At 42.8% G+C, this 15219-nt stretch overlaps 1 protein-coding gene across 1 annotated transcript in view; it reads left to right on the top strand.

The window, feature by feature from the left end:
* The window catches only part of ADGRV1 (adhesion G protein-coupled receptor V1), a 319443-nt gene that overhangs the window by 72064 nt on the left and 232160 nt on the right, over window positions 1–15219 (top strand). The window contains exons 30-34 of the mRNA XM_063129627.1: window positions 3133–3348; window positions 5803–6047; window positions 8805–8986; window positions 11021–11832; window positions 12422–12631. Of these exons, the coding sequence (XP_062985697.1) occupies window positions 3133–3348; window positions 5803–6047; window positions 8805–8986; window positions 11021–11832; window positions 12422–12631 (1665 nt within the window). The remainder of the gene's footprint in view (window positions 1–3132; window positions 3349–5802; window positions 6048–8804; window positions 8987–11020; window positions 11833–12421; window positions 12632–15219) is intronic.

The raw sequence follows: 15219 nt of genomic DNA, 5'->3' as shown, positions 1-15219 counted from the left end.
CCCTCCTGCATTCTTGGCCAGAGATTTATGGCTGGGTAATTGGCAATAAAACACTAAAGCAATAAAGCATTCAGCAGAACGCCTTGACTCGTGGCTGGTCACTGAAATCCGTACACCTTCGATGAAACTTTCAGGTTTTCTTGTACCTCTATCTGAGATGGTTTTTATGCATAGTGGATTTTTTGACCGCCATCAGATACTCAACATATATTATTACATAGATACAGCAGAGGAAGAGAGCGAGTTGCCCGGGTAAAGGAAGAAGAACTTTGGCAGTTAATGTGGTGCAAGGGGGAGAGAAGGAAGAGCAGAGAAGAAGGGAGTCATGGCTGAAAAGAGAGGGAAGCTCAAGACAGTCTTCAGGAGATAAAGAATAAAACACATTAATCATACTTACTTTAAATATGTCTGTGAAGTTGAAGCCTGCAGTATCAATTTCAATCACTACATGGCAGACTTTCTGAATCAGAAGCTAGTTTTACACTTCATGCAGTTTGAAGATAGATGTGTAAGTTTTTGTTCTATCAAAAGGGCTCTTCCCAGCCCATGCAAAGCCAGGTCCCCTTGCTAGTCATTACTATTTCTTAGATTTCCTAGGGCACAACCCTATGCATGTTTAGATAGAGAAAAGTCCGACAACTCTGAGCATTTCCCAGCCAGCTGTAGTGGCTAGGGAGTGTTGCAGGACTTTCTTCTGTCTAAATATACTTAGGATTGCGCCCCCAGATACTTTTCTCAGAAAAGACTCAACATGATTTACAACAAAATTAAAACATGCAACATTTAAAACATGTAACATGTATTAGATGTATTACAAATGTATTAAAACATGTATTAGAATGTAAGCCTATGCGGCAGGGCCTTGCTATTTACTGTTTTACTCTGTACAGCACCATGTGCATTGATGGTGCTATATAAATAAATAAATTAATAATAATAATAATAATAATAATAATAATAATAATAATAATAGTAACATTTTAAACACACAGAAACGATGATCCCCTAAAATACTGCCACCCCATGAAACAGCTAAAATATCGCTGGCCATAAATAATTCTACAGTTACATTAGAGCCCATCCAATGCCTGGGATGAGAGGAATGTCTTAATCTGGTGCCAAGAAGATGACAATGTTGGTGCCACACATTCCTCAATGGGGTGGGGGAGTGTTCCATGATCAGGGAACCACCACTGAAAACGCCCTCTCTCTTGTTGCCATCCTCCGAACCTCACTTGGATGAGACACTCAGATGGGACCCATGTGTTGAGGCAGAAGGTCTGAACTGTGGAGTCTGCCCTAAGCATGTAGAGCAGGGCTCTGTGGTTCAGACCTTCTATCCCAATGTGTGGATGAGGCCAGCGAGGATGTAACCTTGTCGGTGGGGCTAGGGAGTGTGGCCTCGCTCTCCCAATCAGCTGTTCTGTTGGAATCACACAAGTAGGACTACTGTGTAAGTATCAAATGATACCTTCCAAATGACAGCATTCTTTTTCTTTCTTTTTTTGCTTAAAGCAAATTTTTTAATCCATGAGCCTGAATGCCTATTGGCAATGTTTAGTCTAATTTCAGAAGCAAATTTTAGCTGAGACAGTTTTCCGGAGATGAGGGCTCCTTGATCATCCCCATAACTGAAGCTAGTGCTGAGCCTAAAGTTGTCAACAGAATTTTTGGCTTGAATTTGATGTCCACCATTTTTTCTTCCCAGAAGCCTCTACTGCCGTGTAGTATTGGTCCTTGGGCTTTTATTGGTGGTGGGAGAGAAATGACTGCAATGGCTACTGAAGCAAAATGCATGTTGCATTTACAGAACTCAGAATTGTATGGTGTAGATTGTTGGCTTTTTTTATTTCAGTGTATTTTGATTTGTATCATGTGACCCCAAATCACTTTTTAGGATTTTTTCTGATTTTTCTGATACTAAAACAGAGCAGCTTTACTGGGATGATGAAGCATGCCATTATGAATTTACGCAGTTCAAAAAATGAATTTAGAGTCACCTATACTGATCCTGTACAGGAGTGGGCAACTTGTGGCCCCCCAGTTATTTTGGCCTACAGCTCCCACTATTCCTATGCTGGCAAAGGCAGATGGGAGTTGTAGGCCAAAACATCTGGAGCTTCACAAATTGCTCACTCCTGCTCTCTTAGCACTTTGCATGCATTGGGCTGGATCCAATAGAGCCTTTCTGCAGGCGGCCCAGGCACGCAAGCGGCCGCTGCCTACGTGCAACCCCTACATATCGTGGCTGCCAGTGATTTATTTTATTTTATTTATTTTATTTATTACATTTCTATACCGCCCAATAGCCGAAGCTCTCTGTGATGGGAACCACATGCCCACAGGTGGGGCTGGCCATGTGCACTTTCACTGGACTGCCTGGACTGCCTGTGCAAGGGCTCCATTGGATCCAACCCTACATTCCCAGCACTGTTTTCGCAGTCTTCGTGGCCTACCTGTGGCCCTTATCCACTGTGGTATGATACGTGGCCTGCTTAAGAGAGACAACTACTGAATACCTTTTATTAGGTGTAATAGTCACTACTCTGTTGGAGAAGCCCTTCTCCATGCCCCATCAACGCGAGATATGTGCTATGGTGGGACATGGGAAAGGGCTTTCTCTGTTGTGGCAGCCTGGCTGTGGAATGACCTTCCACTGGAGGTCCGCCTGGCGCTAGCACTCGCTTCATTTTGGTGCCAGGTTAAGCCATGGCTTTTTAACAAAGCCTTTGATGGCTAAATCCACCAGCCAGCACACACTCTTTTTAATTGGATTTCACTGTTTTAAAATTTAATATTGGTTTTAATATATTAATAGTTTGATTTGTTTTAGAATCATATATTTATTGTTCTAGTTTATATGTACTATTTTATCTGTATCCCGTCCTGAGATCCTTGTGATATCGGATGTGATATAAGTGTTTTAATAAATAAATACTTGTTCAAGCATATTCCTCACCTTCCTCTCCAAATGTTCCTACAAACCCATTCTCATCGAACCCAAATTTCCATTCAAATTTCTTCGGAATGCAAAGTGACCAAGTTTCTGCATAATGGGTGATTTGGGAGTATAACAAGTAGACAAATTGTTTCAAGTATTGCTTAAGCGTCTTTGTCATGTTGTCTGCACAGGTGAAGACTACAGTGTCGCCTCTTCGGATGTTCTCTTACTGGAAGGGGAGACCAGTAAAGCTGTGCCAATTTATATAATTAACGACATCAACCCTGAGGTTGAAGAATCCTTCCTCGTCCAGCTGCTCAATCAGACAACAGGAGGAGCATTGCTTGGAAGCCTTACTCAAGCGGTTATAACCATTGAGGCCTCCGATGATCCATTTGGATCTTTTGGTAAGATGGCACTTTTAAATCTTACCCATTCATCCTTGGACTGACAATGGTCAGCACAGTCACTTGCTGACATGATGAGGAGTTAACATCATAAGGCGTTTTCTTTCAAAACATTTTATCTTATTAACAGTGACTGTTATATGTTTGTTTCTGGCAAAACGTTCAGTAACTGTTCCATCAATCTGCAAGTACAAGGTGTCACCATGGCCTAATCTACACCAAGCAGGATATTGCACTATGAAGCAGTATGTGGTATGGGTCCCAACAGTTGTCAGTGCACTTCAATACCGCTATAAATCAATAGTGTGGCTCCTGCCTTTTATATACAACTTTCATAGTGCAATATCCTGCTTGGTGTAGATTAGTCCTTTGATAGTCATGGCATACTGCCATAGATTAGTAGCTATCATTTCAGATAGGATTTCCCAAAGACTTCAAAATTCAGATATTAAGGGCCAGACTATATGTGTTTGCACCTAGTTTGCCTTTGTGTGGTTACTGCTTTTTTTCTTTTTAATGTAAATGACCAGTGTAGCCCTTCCCTGCCCCCCATCCTGGATCAGGACTGTGGCATGAGGGAATAACAGCTTTAACCCTTTGTCCCCAATCCCTGCAAACTTGCCATTCACAGCGGAAGGAAACCTACCTTGTCCCTAAGGCTTAAGCTGATGCTTTGTTTACTCAGTGAAGTTAGCTAGTCCCATTGTGACATCAGAGCAGACTACTCAGTGTCATAAAGCAGTGCAGGCTGGTGGCTTCAATGTCAGTGGGGTAGTGAATCTCTCTGGGTTTCAGTCAGAACCAGCCAGAACTCTAAAGGAGCTCTCCAAGGTGCTTCTGATACCTGGAGTGGATTCATTGCCCCACTGACATTGGAACTACCAGCCTTCACTTTCATAAAGACATGTCAAAGAGGAAGCAAAAGGAGGGGGGAACAGCAGGACCCCCGGTGGCAGTCAGTGACTCTCAGCCTAACGTACCTTACAGGTTTGTTGTTAGGATAAAATGTGAGTGAGGGGAAAGCATGTATGGCCACCTTGAACTCCTTGGAGGAAAGATGGGATGTAAATGTAATAAAAAAATGAGGTGATATTAGAAGGCATGGCCAATTGTTCATACTTGCCAGTGTGGTGTAGTGGTTAGAGTGTTGGTCGGAGACTCAGGAGATCTGGGTTCCAGTCCCCACTCGTTGATGTAGCTCACTAGGTGACTTTGGGCCAGTCACTGACTACCTCAGAGTGTTGTTGTGAAGATAACATGGAGAGCAGGAGGATCATGTATGCCTCTTTGAGTTCCTTGCAAGAGGGAAAGAGGCAGGATCTAAAGGTAGTAATGAATAATAAAATGAGTAGACTTGGAGTAGGGTAGCGGTCACCTGCAGTTGGAGCAGGGGCTGAGTCAGCATCCTAGACTAGCAGGGGAACTGTCCGGCAGGATTCTGGGTTGGGTTAGTAAGGCTCTGTGAGGCACTTCCTCACTGAGGTTTTGCACCAGCAAAAAATAGGGAGAGACTGGTGAGTTTTATAGCAGGCCTGGCAGCACCTCCTCTACCTGGATTTCAGAGACCCTGATCCAGATCACACTCTGCTGTTTGCCTCCTCTTGAATTGGGCTAAGGGAGGGGGGGGGTGAGGATGCCAAGTGGGCACTGCATCTCCAGTGTTCAGTGTGGCCCCACTGTCCCCTCTGCTGCTCCATTTCTGGGGCTGATAGTGGATGGTCTGACTTTTCTTTTATGGAAATACTAGCAGGTATTCCTTGTGTTGCTCAGGCCCCCAAATAATGTTAATCCAGGTCCCTCCACTCATCGCTGATGCTGCTTCTCGCCGCTTTCTTGAGGAGTAGCATTGCCGAGTAGTGGAGGGAAGTGGCTCTTGATGGACTCGCTCAGCTCTGGGCAAAGCATGCTGGGATATGTAGCCATTTCAGAGAACTCAGGCGATCCCCCACATGGCAGTGCATGATCCCCCAAGATTTCTGAAGTGCCTACACCTCCCAGCATGCCTTCGGCGGTTTGCAGGTGGCCCTGTCCTCTGAGATGCACTTCCTCAGCAGTTGCTGGGAGTTGTAGACATGCAGGGAGTTGTAGGCCTCAGCATAGGTTTTGTTTTAAATTGTTTTAAAATACTTAAACTGCAAAAGCACCATGTACATTGATGGTGCTATATAAATAAATAAATAAATTGGTTTTTTTTGGGGGGGGGGTTGGTACATTGAACAAGGACACCTGTTAGCACCCCAAATTTCAAGTTTGTAACTCATCTAGAAGTGCCTAAACATTTCCAGACATACAAACCCACACATATATATTCAGCATGACCCTATGTGTGGTGGCTTCTTAAATCCCCTGCTTATTAGCATTCTGTTTCATTAATACCTTTTAAAATAATAAAAACAACCCTACCCTGCAATAAGTTTTATACCAATGGAGGCATAAAACTCTCCCTTCTACTAGTCTTCCAGATCACTGAAATCACTGTTGAAGAGCCCGAGATCAACACGGTGAGGATAGATCTGCCAATTATTCGCAATGCCGGAACACTTGGCAATGTGACTGTTAAATGGATTGCCACCACTAACGGGCAGCTTGCTACCAGTGACTTGCGGGTTTTCTCGGGCAACGTTCTGTTTTTGCCTGGGGAAGCCATGAGAAATTTGACATTGGAGATTGTGGCTGATGGTGTTCCAGAAATCGAAGAGGTGAGTTCAGCACCCAAACAAAATGTGTAAAGAAATATTTATTATCTCTGTCTTTTTAGTAAATGTTGGCTCATACAGATTTTAATGGGTCATAGAATGGGACTTATGAAAACATTTTGCTGGGAAATAATAAAAGCAACTTGCAGATTCCATTGAGCTAGGTCCAGACATGCCCCTCTGCAAATCAAAAGGCTTCTTCTGTTTGGTGTGAGAGTATGTGTGTGTGTGGGGGGGGGGAGCAGGATCCAGTGGAGGCTTCTTGTGGAGGAAGGGGACAGGGCAGATCAGTGAATTTTGCTGATTTCCCCCTGCAAACCCCAGCATCACCTCCCATGCTGCTCTGGAGTGTTCCCCAAACGACCAGAGCAGCTTTTCAGGGAGCTGCCATGTAAAGATGGAATTAGATAAAAACCACTCCTCCATCTTCTTCTTCTAGCACCAGCTGAACTCTAGTGAATACACATCAGGATCCAACCCCTTGGTGTTTAAGCTGTGGGAATTCTGAACTGTTGGTAATTCATCTTTGGTATGGGAATTTTGGGGGCACGTTTAGTAGCAGTATTAGCACTCACTTACTGTAAGATGCAAAATATATAGCTACAGTGACATTCCCTTATAGTAGTGACTGGTGTGTCCAATGAGAGTGATGTTTGTAGTGCTTACTAAGAAGGGACCAAATTCAGTTGCTGAATTATGTCATCCCTGAAATCCTGGCTAATTATTTGCATCTCTCTCTGAATATCTATTGATGTGTTGGTACATTTTTTGTGTATATGAGGGCATGTGTATTTAAGTCTATGGTTGATACATAGGAACTGCCTTATATAAGCTCAGATTATTAATTTATTTTTATTTAAAATCTTTCTTGGCCACCTTTCAGGGCGGAACTCTCTCAAGTTGGTTTAACAACAGTAAAACTCATACAATAAAAACTGATGCGGTAATTAAAAATAGCAAAAATAGTAAAAGCAGCAAACATTCTAAAAAAAAACCCCAACAAACACACCAGCATAAGAATAAAAACTCCAATATGCAATTGCAGCTGCAACCCAGTCCATTGATGCACAGTCAGGTGAAGGCCAGAGTAAAGTAGTAAGTTTTCAGGCCCTTCCTAAAAGCCTGCCATGATGGGGCTGGTGGACCTTCATTGGCAACTTATTTCGAAGGCATGGTGCCACTGTGAAAAAAGCCCTCTTTTCTGTAGGTGCTCACCTACCCGACCTCAGAGGTGGACAAATGAGAAAGGACTCACTTGATGATCTTGAAGTGCAGGTAGGCTGATATGGGAGAAGTCCTTCAAGTAATTGGTTCCTAAACTGATTTTTTATTTCTTTATTATATTTATATACCGCCCCGTAGCCGAAGCTCTCTGGGCGGTCTTTCAAGGTCAAAGCCAGCACTTTAAATTGGGCTTGGAAGCACACCGGTACCCAGTGCAGCTGGCACAGTCTAGTTGTTATATGATCTGATCACCTCCCCACCTCCCCACTACCACCCAGGCAGCCACATTCTGTACCAGCTGAAGTTTCTGGACTGTCTTCAAAGGCAGCCCATGTACAGCACATTACAGTAGTCTAGCCTGGATGTCAATAGTGCATGGATAACTGAGTCAAGTCTGTCCTCTCCAGATAGGGATGCAGGTGATAAAATGCATTCCTGAATGCCACAGCCATCTGGACTTCCCCAGTTAAAGCAAAATCCAAGAGGACTCCCAGACTATGCACTTTGTCTCTTGTGGGGTGGGGATCTTAGACCATTTGTGAATCTCTATCAAGAGTAATTGCTTTCCCAACCTCCTATTTGTCTGGATTAAGTTTCAGCTTGTTTACCTTCATCTATCCCCAAACAGTCACGAGTTGGACAGTCTCCCTGGGATGTTGTGTAGATGGAAGTGAGGGGTATTTGTCCAACTAGTCCAGTACTGTCTACTGTGACTGGCACTGGCATTCCTGGATCTTGGCCAGGGATCTTTTCACATTACCTGTTATCTGATCCTTTTTAAAAAACTTGAGGTACCAGGGGTTGAAACTAGGATTTTCTGCAATCGAAGTATGTGCTCTACTCCTCTGTATCCATCTCAAATTCTCAGCAATGACTTGCCAAAAGAATCAGTTACCTAGGGAGGTTGTGGGCTCTCCCACACTAGAGGCATTCAAGAGGCAGCTGGACAACCATCTTTCAGGGATGCTTTAGGGTGGATTCCTGCATTGAGCAGGGGGTTGGACTCGATGTCCTTGTAGGCCCCTTCCAACTCTGCTATTCTATGATTCTATGTGGCAAGGGCAAAAGCAAAATCTGGTATGGGAGCTGTACAGAAAGCTACTTGTAAGAGGCAAGCTATAAATCTACTGGTCAATTACCATATAACAGCTCTAATGACTGCTTCTCACTTCTAGTACCAGTAGGAATACGGAAAAGTCAACAGGGGTTTCCTCATTTGGATTCACTGAGCTGTAAGATGATGGTAGATAAGCAATCCAGTAATGCTGAGATGAATCAAATGTGTTACTTATTATGGATATTAAAAACTGATCTCTGTGTTGCCCTTTATAAATATTAAAAGCTGAATTGAGTCCCTTGCTTTCATTTATACCACATTTGTAATGAGCAACACTAAAATAAGCATCTAAATAAGCGTCTAAAATAACCAATCCTTTTTCAATGATTTTTTTCTAGTGCTTGTTTACAATCTGGCTCAAACTGGCCATTTCTTTTCACAATCAAATGGCATTGTAGACAATCTAACATATTTTCTAGGTTATCAGAGTGGAATTAACTCAGGCTTCCAGTGGAGGTACTATTGGTCCAGATGGAGTGGCAAATGTTATAATTCCTGCCAATGACAAGCCATATGGCATAGTTTCGTTTCACCGAAACTTGTACCGAGTTCAAGAGCCAATGGAGAGGAGTTACGTCGCAAACATAACAGTGAAGAGAAGGTCTGTTTCTGTATTATATTGATATGTTTCCCTGTAAGAAATTGTTCATAACAACAAACTAGTTGGGCAGCTTTATAATTAAGCAGCTTTGTTGCAGCAGAACACCTGTGGAAAAGTGGATTTAGGACTCAGGCATAATGCTCTCATGTATGTTCAAATTGAAATGGAAGATGGGGTTGAAGCAGGAATTAGTGGTGGGATTCATCCTCTAATCCAAACCTTTCTGTAGAGTAGCTGCAGCAGATAGAATGAAGCCAAGTCGGAAATTAATAGAGGACTGAGAAAACAAGTAAAGATACACTTGTAGGAAAGGATGTGACAGTCTTTGGAGATTTTGGAGTTGTTTGGGCATGCAATGTATTTTCCTGAAAGGGAAAAAATGGGGAAATTTCCTTGCAGGGAAAGAACAGGAAAGGTGCAGTCTTCCCTATGTATGTTTACTCAGAAGTACAGCCCACTGAATTCAGTGGGACTGACATCCAAGTCAGTGTGCATAGGATTTTAGCTGTAGGGGTGTGTGTGTGTGTGTGTGTAGGTATGTTCCAGTTGGGTTAGACATCCAGCTACAAAAAGCTGAATTTCAACCTTTGGCTTTTGTATTTTCTCCCACTGGGATGATAGGGTTCTGAAGGCCCCTACCTCCTCTGAAGCAATAATATTATACGCTGTTATATGACTGTTATATTAGTTTCTGTCTTTGTTTATTCAGGATTTTTTAACCCATGCCTCAGCTCAAAGGCTCAGGAGAGGTAACAGTTGTAGAAATACAGAATTGAAACCTGTCTGTATCAATGCAAAATGATGACATTTATGTAAGCCACAGTACCACACAGTGTTCTCTATGGCATGCAGTTTAAATAAAGAAGGTGCACACATATTGCAAGGAAGCTGCATTGTGATTCCCCTTTACACATATCCAGTTATTCAACTCCTGAGCATGAACACGAGCAAACTTTGGCTGAATTCTAAGGCTGGGGAGAGAAAAGAGGAGTACAAGCATGGGAAGCATGAAAGAGGAGAGGAAGAGGGGCTTGGGAGCTTGGAGCTGAGAAGAGGGAAGACTGAGAGAAGCTCTTGCATAAAAGAGTCACAGAGTGAGGCTTCCAGCCTGAGAAAGCATCAGGAACGAGTTTGCCTGTCCTAGCACCTGATTATTCCCCAGGGGGGTGAGTTCAGTATAGAAAAGGATTTGGACGTTGGGGGTGAAAGTGGTAAGCTTATTGGGTTGTATCCAGTGTTTCTTTGTCGTGGCCTCTGTGCATCACACATTATAGGTTCTGCGCCTGCATGGAACCACAACTTAGAACTTCTATAGATAAAGAGCGCTGATTTGGCGGAAGCCTCCCTCACCATGCTACTGTGCATATCCAGAGAGGTTCCTGCCTGTCTCCTCAGTACTCTTTTGACCGCCTTGCTGGACGCATCTCAAGAGCTTCTCTCCGATCTTTTGATCAGAAATATTTTATCTAGAGTGCTTCTTCTTACTTTTTCTCCACTTATCTTTGTCTACTTCACTATTTCTACAACAACAACAACAACAACAACATTTTTTTCCATTCTTTTTCCTCCTTCTCCCAACTGGGCGTTTTCGGGCCTTGGCACAGAAGGCACCATTCAGAAAATGTGTGCGCTGTGGTAGTAAATTACCCCCTGCTGATGGTCACTCTAACTCCAGTCCCATTCATTTCAATGGCTCTACTTTAATTAGGACTAACATTGGATATAACCCTATGGGCATACTCTTTCTCCTTCTCCATCTTCACCCTTTCCCCGTAAATTTGAAAGAAGGTTCACTTTCTTCCCCCACTCACCCTTTCTTGTCTTTCCAGTTTGCATCAAAATGTTCTGAGTTGATGTTACAACAAAATCAAGCCATTTAAAATATATGGAAATGTTGAATCATTTCAAAAGTTGTACTACCCCTCCCCTGCAAAAAAAAAAACACCCCACCATTCTTTCCCAAGTGTAAAAGTTTAACTGTATCAGAGAAACTGTCCTGATTGACACCACCCTCTTGCTTATCACAATTTGCAGTGGTGGAACCTTTGGCCAGCTGCAGATTTTCTACAGCACCTCTGAAATGGATGCCATAACTCTTGCGGCAGAGCAAGGCCTGGATGCATTGTCCTACTATGAAGCACCTGTGCAAGGTATTCCGGACCAAACTCAGATGACGCAAGTCAATGTTTCCTTAGAAAATGATTCACTGTATGCTTGTGCGTCTCTGTGCCTGAAAGAGCCGGCATGTTCAGCCTTTTCCTCTTCCGGTGCCTCTGGAATTCTGTCGTGCTTTTGGGTGGCATCTTGGGATGGCCAAGCAAGTAACAACTCAGGATTCTGGACCTACAAGAAAAACCTTACTACTGTAGCTTCTCTTTTGAGTGCACAGGCAATTGCCAGTAGTGACTTTGAGTCTGTTACAAGGCAATGGGTGATAATGGCAGAAGGAGCAGAGTTTGCAAATCTCACAGTTACCATTCTTCCTGATGATTTTCCAGAAGTGGATGAGAAGTTTGTCATATCTCTTCTAAAAGTTGTGCTGATGAACATCTCTGCCAGCACTGAAAATCAGCCAATCGTAGGACAACCAAACACCTCTACAGTTGTTATTATAATGAATGGAGATGCCTTTGGTGTGTTTGTGATCTACAGCATCAGTCCCAATACAACTGAGGATGGTCTTTATGTGGAAGTTCAAGAATGGCCTCAGAACACTGTGCAGTTAATGATACATAGGATGGAAGGTAGTCTGGGTCAGGTGACTGTGGAGTGGAGCATAGCTGGTGGCACAGCTACCCCGAATCTGGATTTCATAGGTGATGGAGAGATCCTCATTTTTGCAGAAGGTAAGGGATTTGGGAAATACTGAATAACAGCAGAATACGCTGCACACTCATATGACAGACTTTAGAATGACAGTGACTGAAGCCTACCTGAAGCATGGTGGTGAATGGGACACATGACGTCCCTGTTTAGTTGAACGTCATCCTTAAGTCATATCATAGTTTAGATTTTATGAATTGTGCAAATTCTTCATACAAAGATGTTCTCTGCTACCTGGGGGAGTTAAATTCTCAAGCTGAATTCACATTACTACTTTTTCCAACAAAAGGTAACTTTTCAGTTGTGTCATGGTAGCTATTCATGGGTGGGACAGATCTTGTGAACTGGTGCTGAGGCATGCAACATATGGTTGGCTCATAATTTAGATGTGTACTCAAGCTGTTTCTGGTATCAGGGTTGATAGATAAAGACCAGGAAAGTTTGCACTTGCGTTCTTTCCCATGCAGATGCCTGGAAGGAACGCAAGTGCAGGAGCAAGGCGCCTCAGGGCATCAAAGCGGCGCCGTAAAGTCGGGAGCCACTTGAAATATGTATTCTGCCAAACACTAAAATGATTGCAATGCTATATAGACCTCTCATTTCTCTTGTCAGGTGAAACAAAAAAGACAATTACACTGAGCATTCTAGATGACTCTGAACCTGAGGATGATGAAAGCATTATCATCAGTTTGACTCACACCGAAGGTGGCAGCCGTGTTCTACCCAGCTCGGACACTGTCACCGTGGTGATTCCAGCCAATGACAATGTGGCTGGAGTAATTAGCTTTCAGACGGCCTCAAGATCTGTCATTGGCCATGAAGGTGGGTTGCCCTCCATTTTCATTACCCTTACTTTGTGCACTATCAACCCCTTTGTTTACACTTTCTCTCAGTGGCGTCTTGCTTCGATATACCGCATAGGTTGAAAATGGGAGGAGAAAACCACGGAGAGAGTCCTCAGTCATTTTTAGAGTAGATTAGAAATCAGACAAATAATAACCCCCTTCCCCCCCCCCCAAAAAAATCCTCCCCAACCTAATGAGGAGAAAAGAAAGATTCCATTAACCAGGATTTTGTAGAGATTCAGGGCTAAATTAGATATGAAGTGAAATGAGTCATTGCATTTAACTTGCGTGTTTTAAAAATGCAAAAAGCAACCCCTGGGAGTGAGTCTGACAATAATTGGGATTGCATTTGGGGGAGTTTTACTCTTTCCTTACTGCTATGATCCTGATGAAAATACGTCCTTTGAAGAAGCTATTTGCATTGGGAGAAAATCCCTTCACTGGGTGCCAATTTGCATTTCTCTCAGTGCAAATAGTGCCTTCTGAGGAGGGATATCTCAGAATTGCAGTAGGAACAAAAGGATTAAATTCTAGTGAGGAGGGAGTTTTCTCAGGACCATAGGAGGGGAGGAAAAGGTTAAAAATTTCCCCACCCTGCTTGCTGCACTTTTTTTAAAAGTACACATTAAATGCAAAGAAACATTTAATGTCACATCTAGTTTGGCCCTTGGTTTTTCTGCCGGCAATTCATGTGAAAGTCCCTGTTTAAAACTTCATTTTAAACTTTTTCTTTAATCTCTGTTAGAGCGAATTGTGGAATATGAATAATTTAGTCCATTTAAGAGTAGTGAGGACAGATCTGTGACTGTCCTTTTTTGTGTTGGCCTGATAACCATTTACAGCCAACCTAAGTGCCTGCCATCAAAGAATATAACTGATGCTGCTCCGTTGCCTCTAGCAATAAGAGTGAGTTAGTGCAGATCTGTGACTTTTCTACTTTTCTAAACACCTTGGCTTCTAGGTAACTCCCACTGATGCTAAAAGGAGTTTGCTTATAACAGGTGTGCCCATGACTGGGATTTTCTTTCCTTTACTGAAGGAGTTCTATAGCATAGTCTTTATATTTCAATTGCTCTCAAGAGGCTTCTATGTACAGCTGTCTGTGATCCTTAGGTATATGCATTCCTTAATTGTATTATGGCCAGTCTATATAAGGAATGTTATTCTGTTCTAGTATACATGTATTCCTCCATCCCAATATTAGCTATACTGCCACAAGAGCAGCAGCAACTATAAGTATTGTGTCCCATAGAGGAATATTTTCATAATCCAGGATGCTCAAGTTCAGTTAGTGGTAAGGTAAGTGCATCCTAAGTAGAAACTGTAATAACTAAGTAGTAGCTGTTGTACCATCTCTGAAATTAACAGTTCTGTCCTAGCCAACTTTACCCAGTGGAGGAAGTCAATGGGGTTTACTTTCAATTTAGTATGGTTAGGACTGTGTGCTAACTCCTGTGAGCAAATTCACAGTCAGTGCCTCTGATTATTATCGGTGGTATACCAACAGGGTTAATATAGCATAAATTGGGAGATTTATTATTCTGGAAGCATATGAATGAAAATAGTGCTATTATATTGTAGCTGGTGGAAATGAGTCATGGGAATAAATTAATGTCAGATAAACATTTTTAATCCCCCGAAATTGTTGGACAAAACATTGTTATTCTATTTAAAACGGGAAAACTGTATGCTTCTTTGAAGATTTTTAGTGCATTTTCTGCCTGGTTTGCACATAATGACAACCCAGAGTATTGGTAGAATGTGGGTTGTCACTGAATCGTGGGTTGTCGTTATGTATGAACCTTGCATTATGGTTTAACTATGGGTTGAGCCCTGCCCTTTTTTGTATCTGGTCATTCTAGTGTAGCTCCTGCAGCTTTAACTGTTGTGATAAAGAGGGAATTTCACCAGGTGCTGCATGCATACAAATGACACCTCTTGAAATTCCCTTTTCATTACAAGTGTTAAAGATACAGGAGCCCTGCCCTCCTTTCCATACCGTCACCCTGTCAGGAGCCACCACCTTTTACCAGCACACTCCCCCTCTTTCACTGGGTGGTGTGGAGAATTGGGCTAGTTCAGATGCAGAGCACAGGTCAGTGAGGGAGACGAGGAGTTGGCTGCTCCTTCTATGAGTAGCCCTTTATTCTGCACTAATGAAAGGAAGGGAGTGAGCAGGCAGAGGTATCTGCTTGTACTTTCTCTCTAGACTGCATTATGGACCCAATTCTCCTTGCAGTTGTATCCAGAGATGGTGAGCAAGAAAGAAGAAGTAGGAGTAGCTGCAGCCTTCTCTTGCCTCCCTGCCCAGCTCAGAAAGGAGTGAAAACTTAGTGGAAGTGCTGACATGGGGGAGGGGCCTAGGGTCTTCCAAGCTGGGGAATACCTCTCCACTGTTCTTTTCTAGCCCCTGCTGAAGGGCAGGGTGAAGGCACAGAGATTGCTGTTTAATGTTCGATTTTTTCACCATCAATATACATTGTACATTGTGATATCAGTGCAAAATTCTCAAATAGGATAGACTATATTTCAGTGCACTATTGATTAATCACTTTGATTATGATT

The sequence above is a fragment of the Elgaria multicarinata genome, chromosome 6 (genome assembly GCF_023053635.1).
Source record: "Elgaria multicarinata webbii isolate HBS135686 ecotype San Diego chromosome 6, rElgMul1.1.pri, whole genome shotgun sequence".
Lineage (NCBI taxonomy): Eukaryota > Metazoa > Chordata > Lepidosauria > Squamata > Anguidae > Elgaria > Elgaria multicarinata.
The sequence above is the reverse complement of the archived record's forward strand: the minus strand, read 5'-3'. Positions and strand labels throughout refer to the sequence as shown.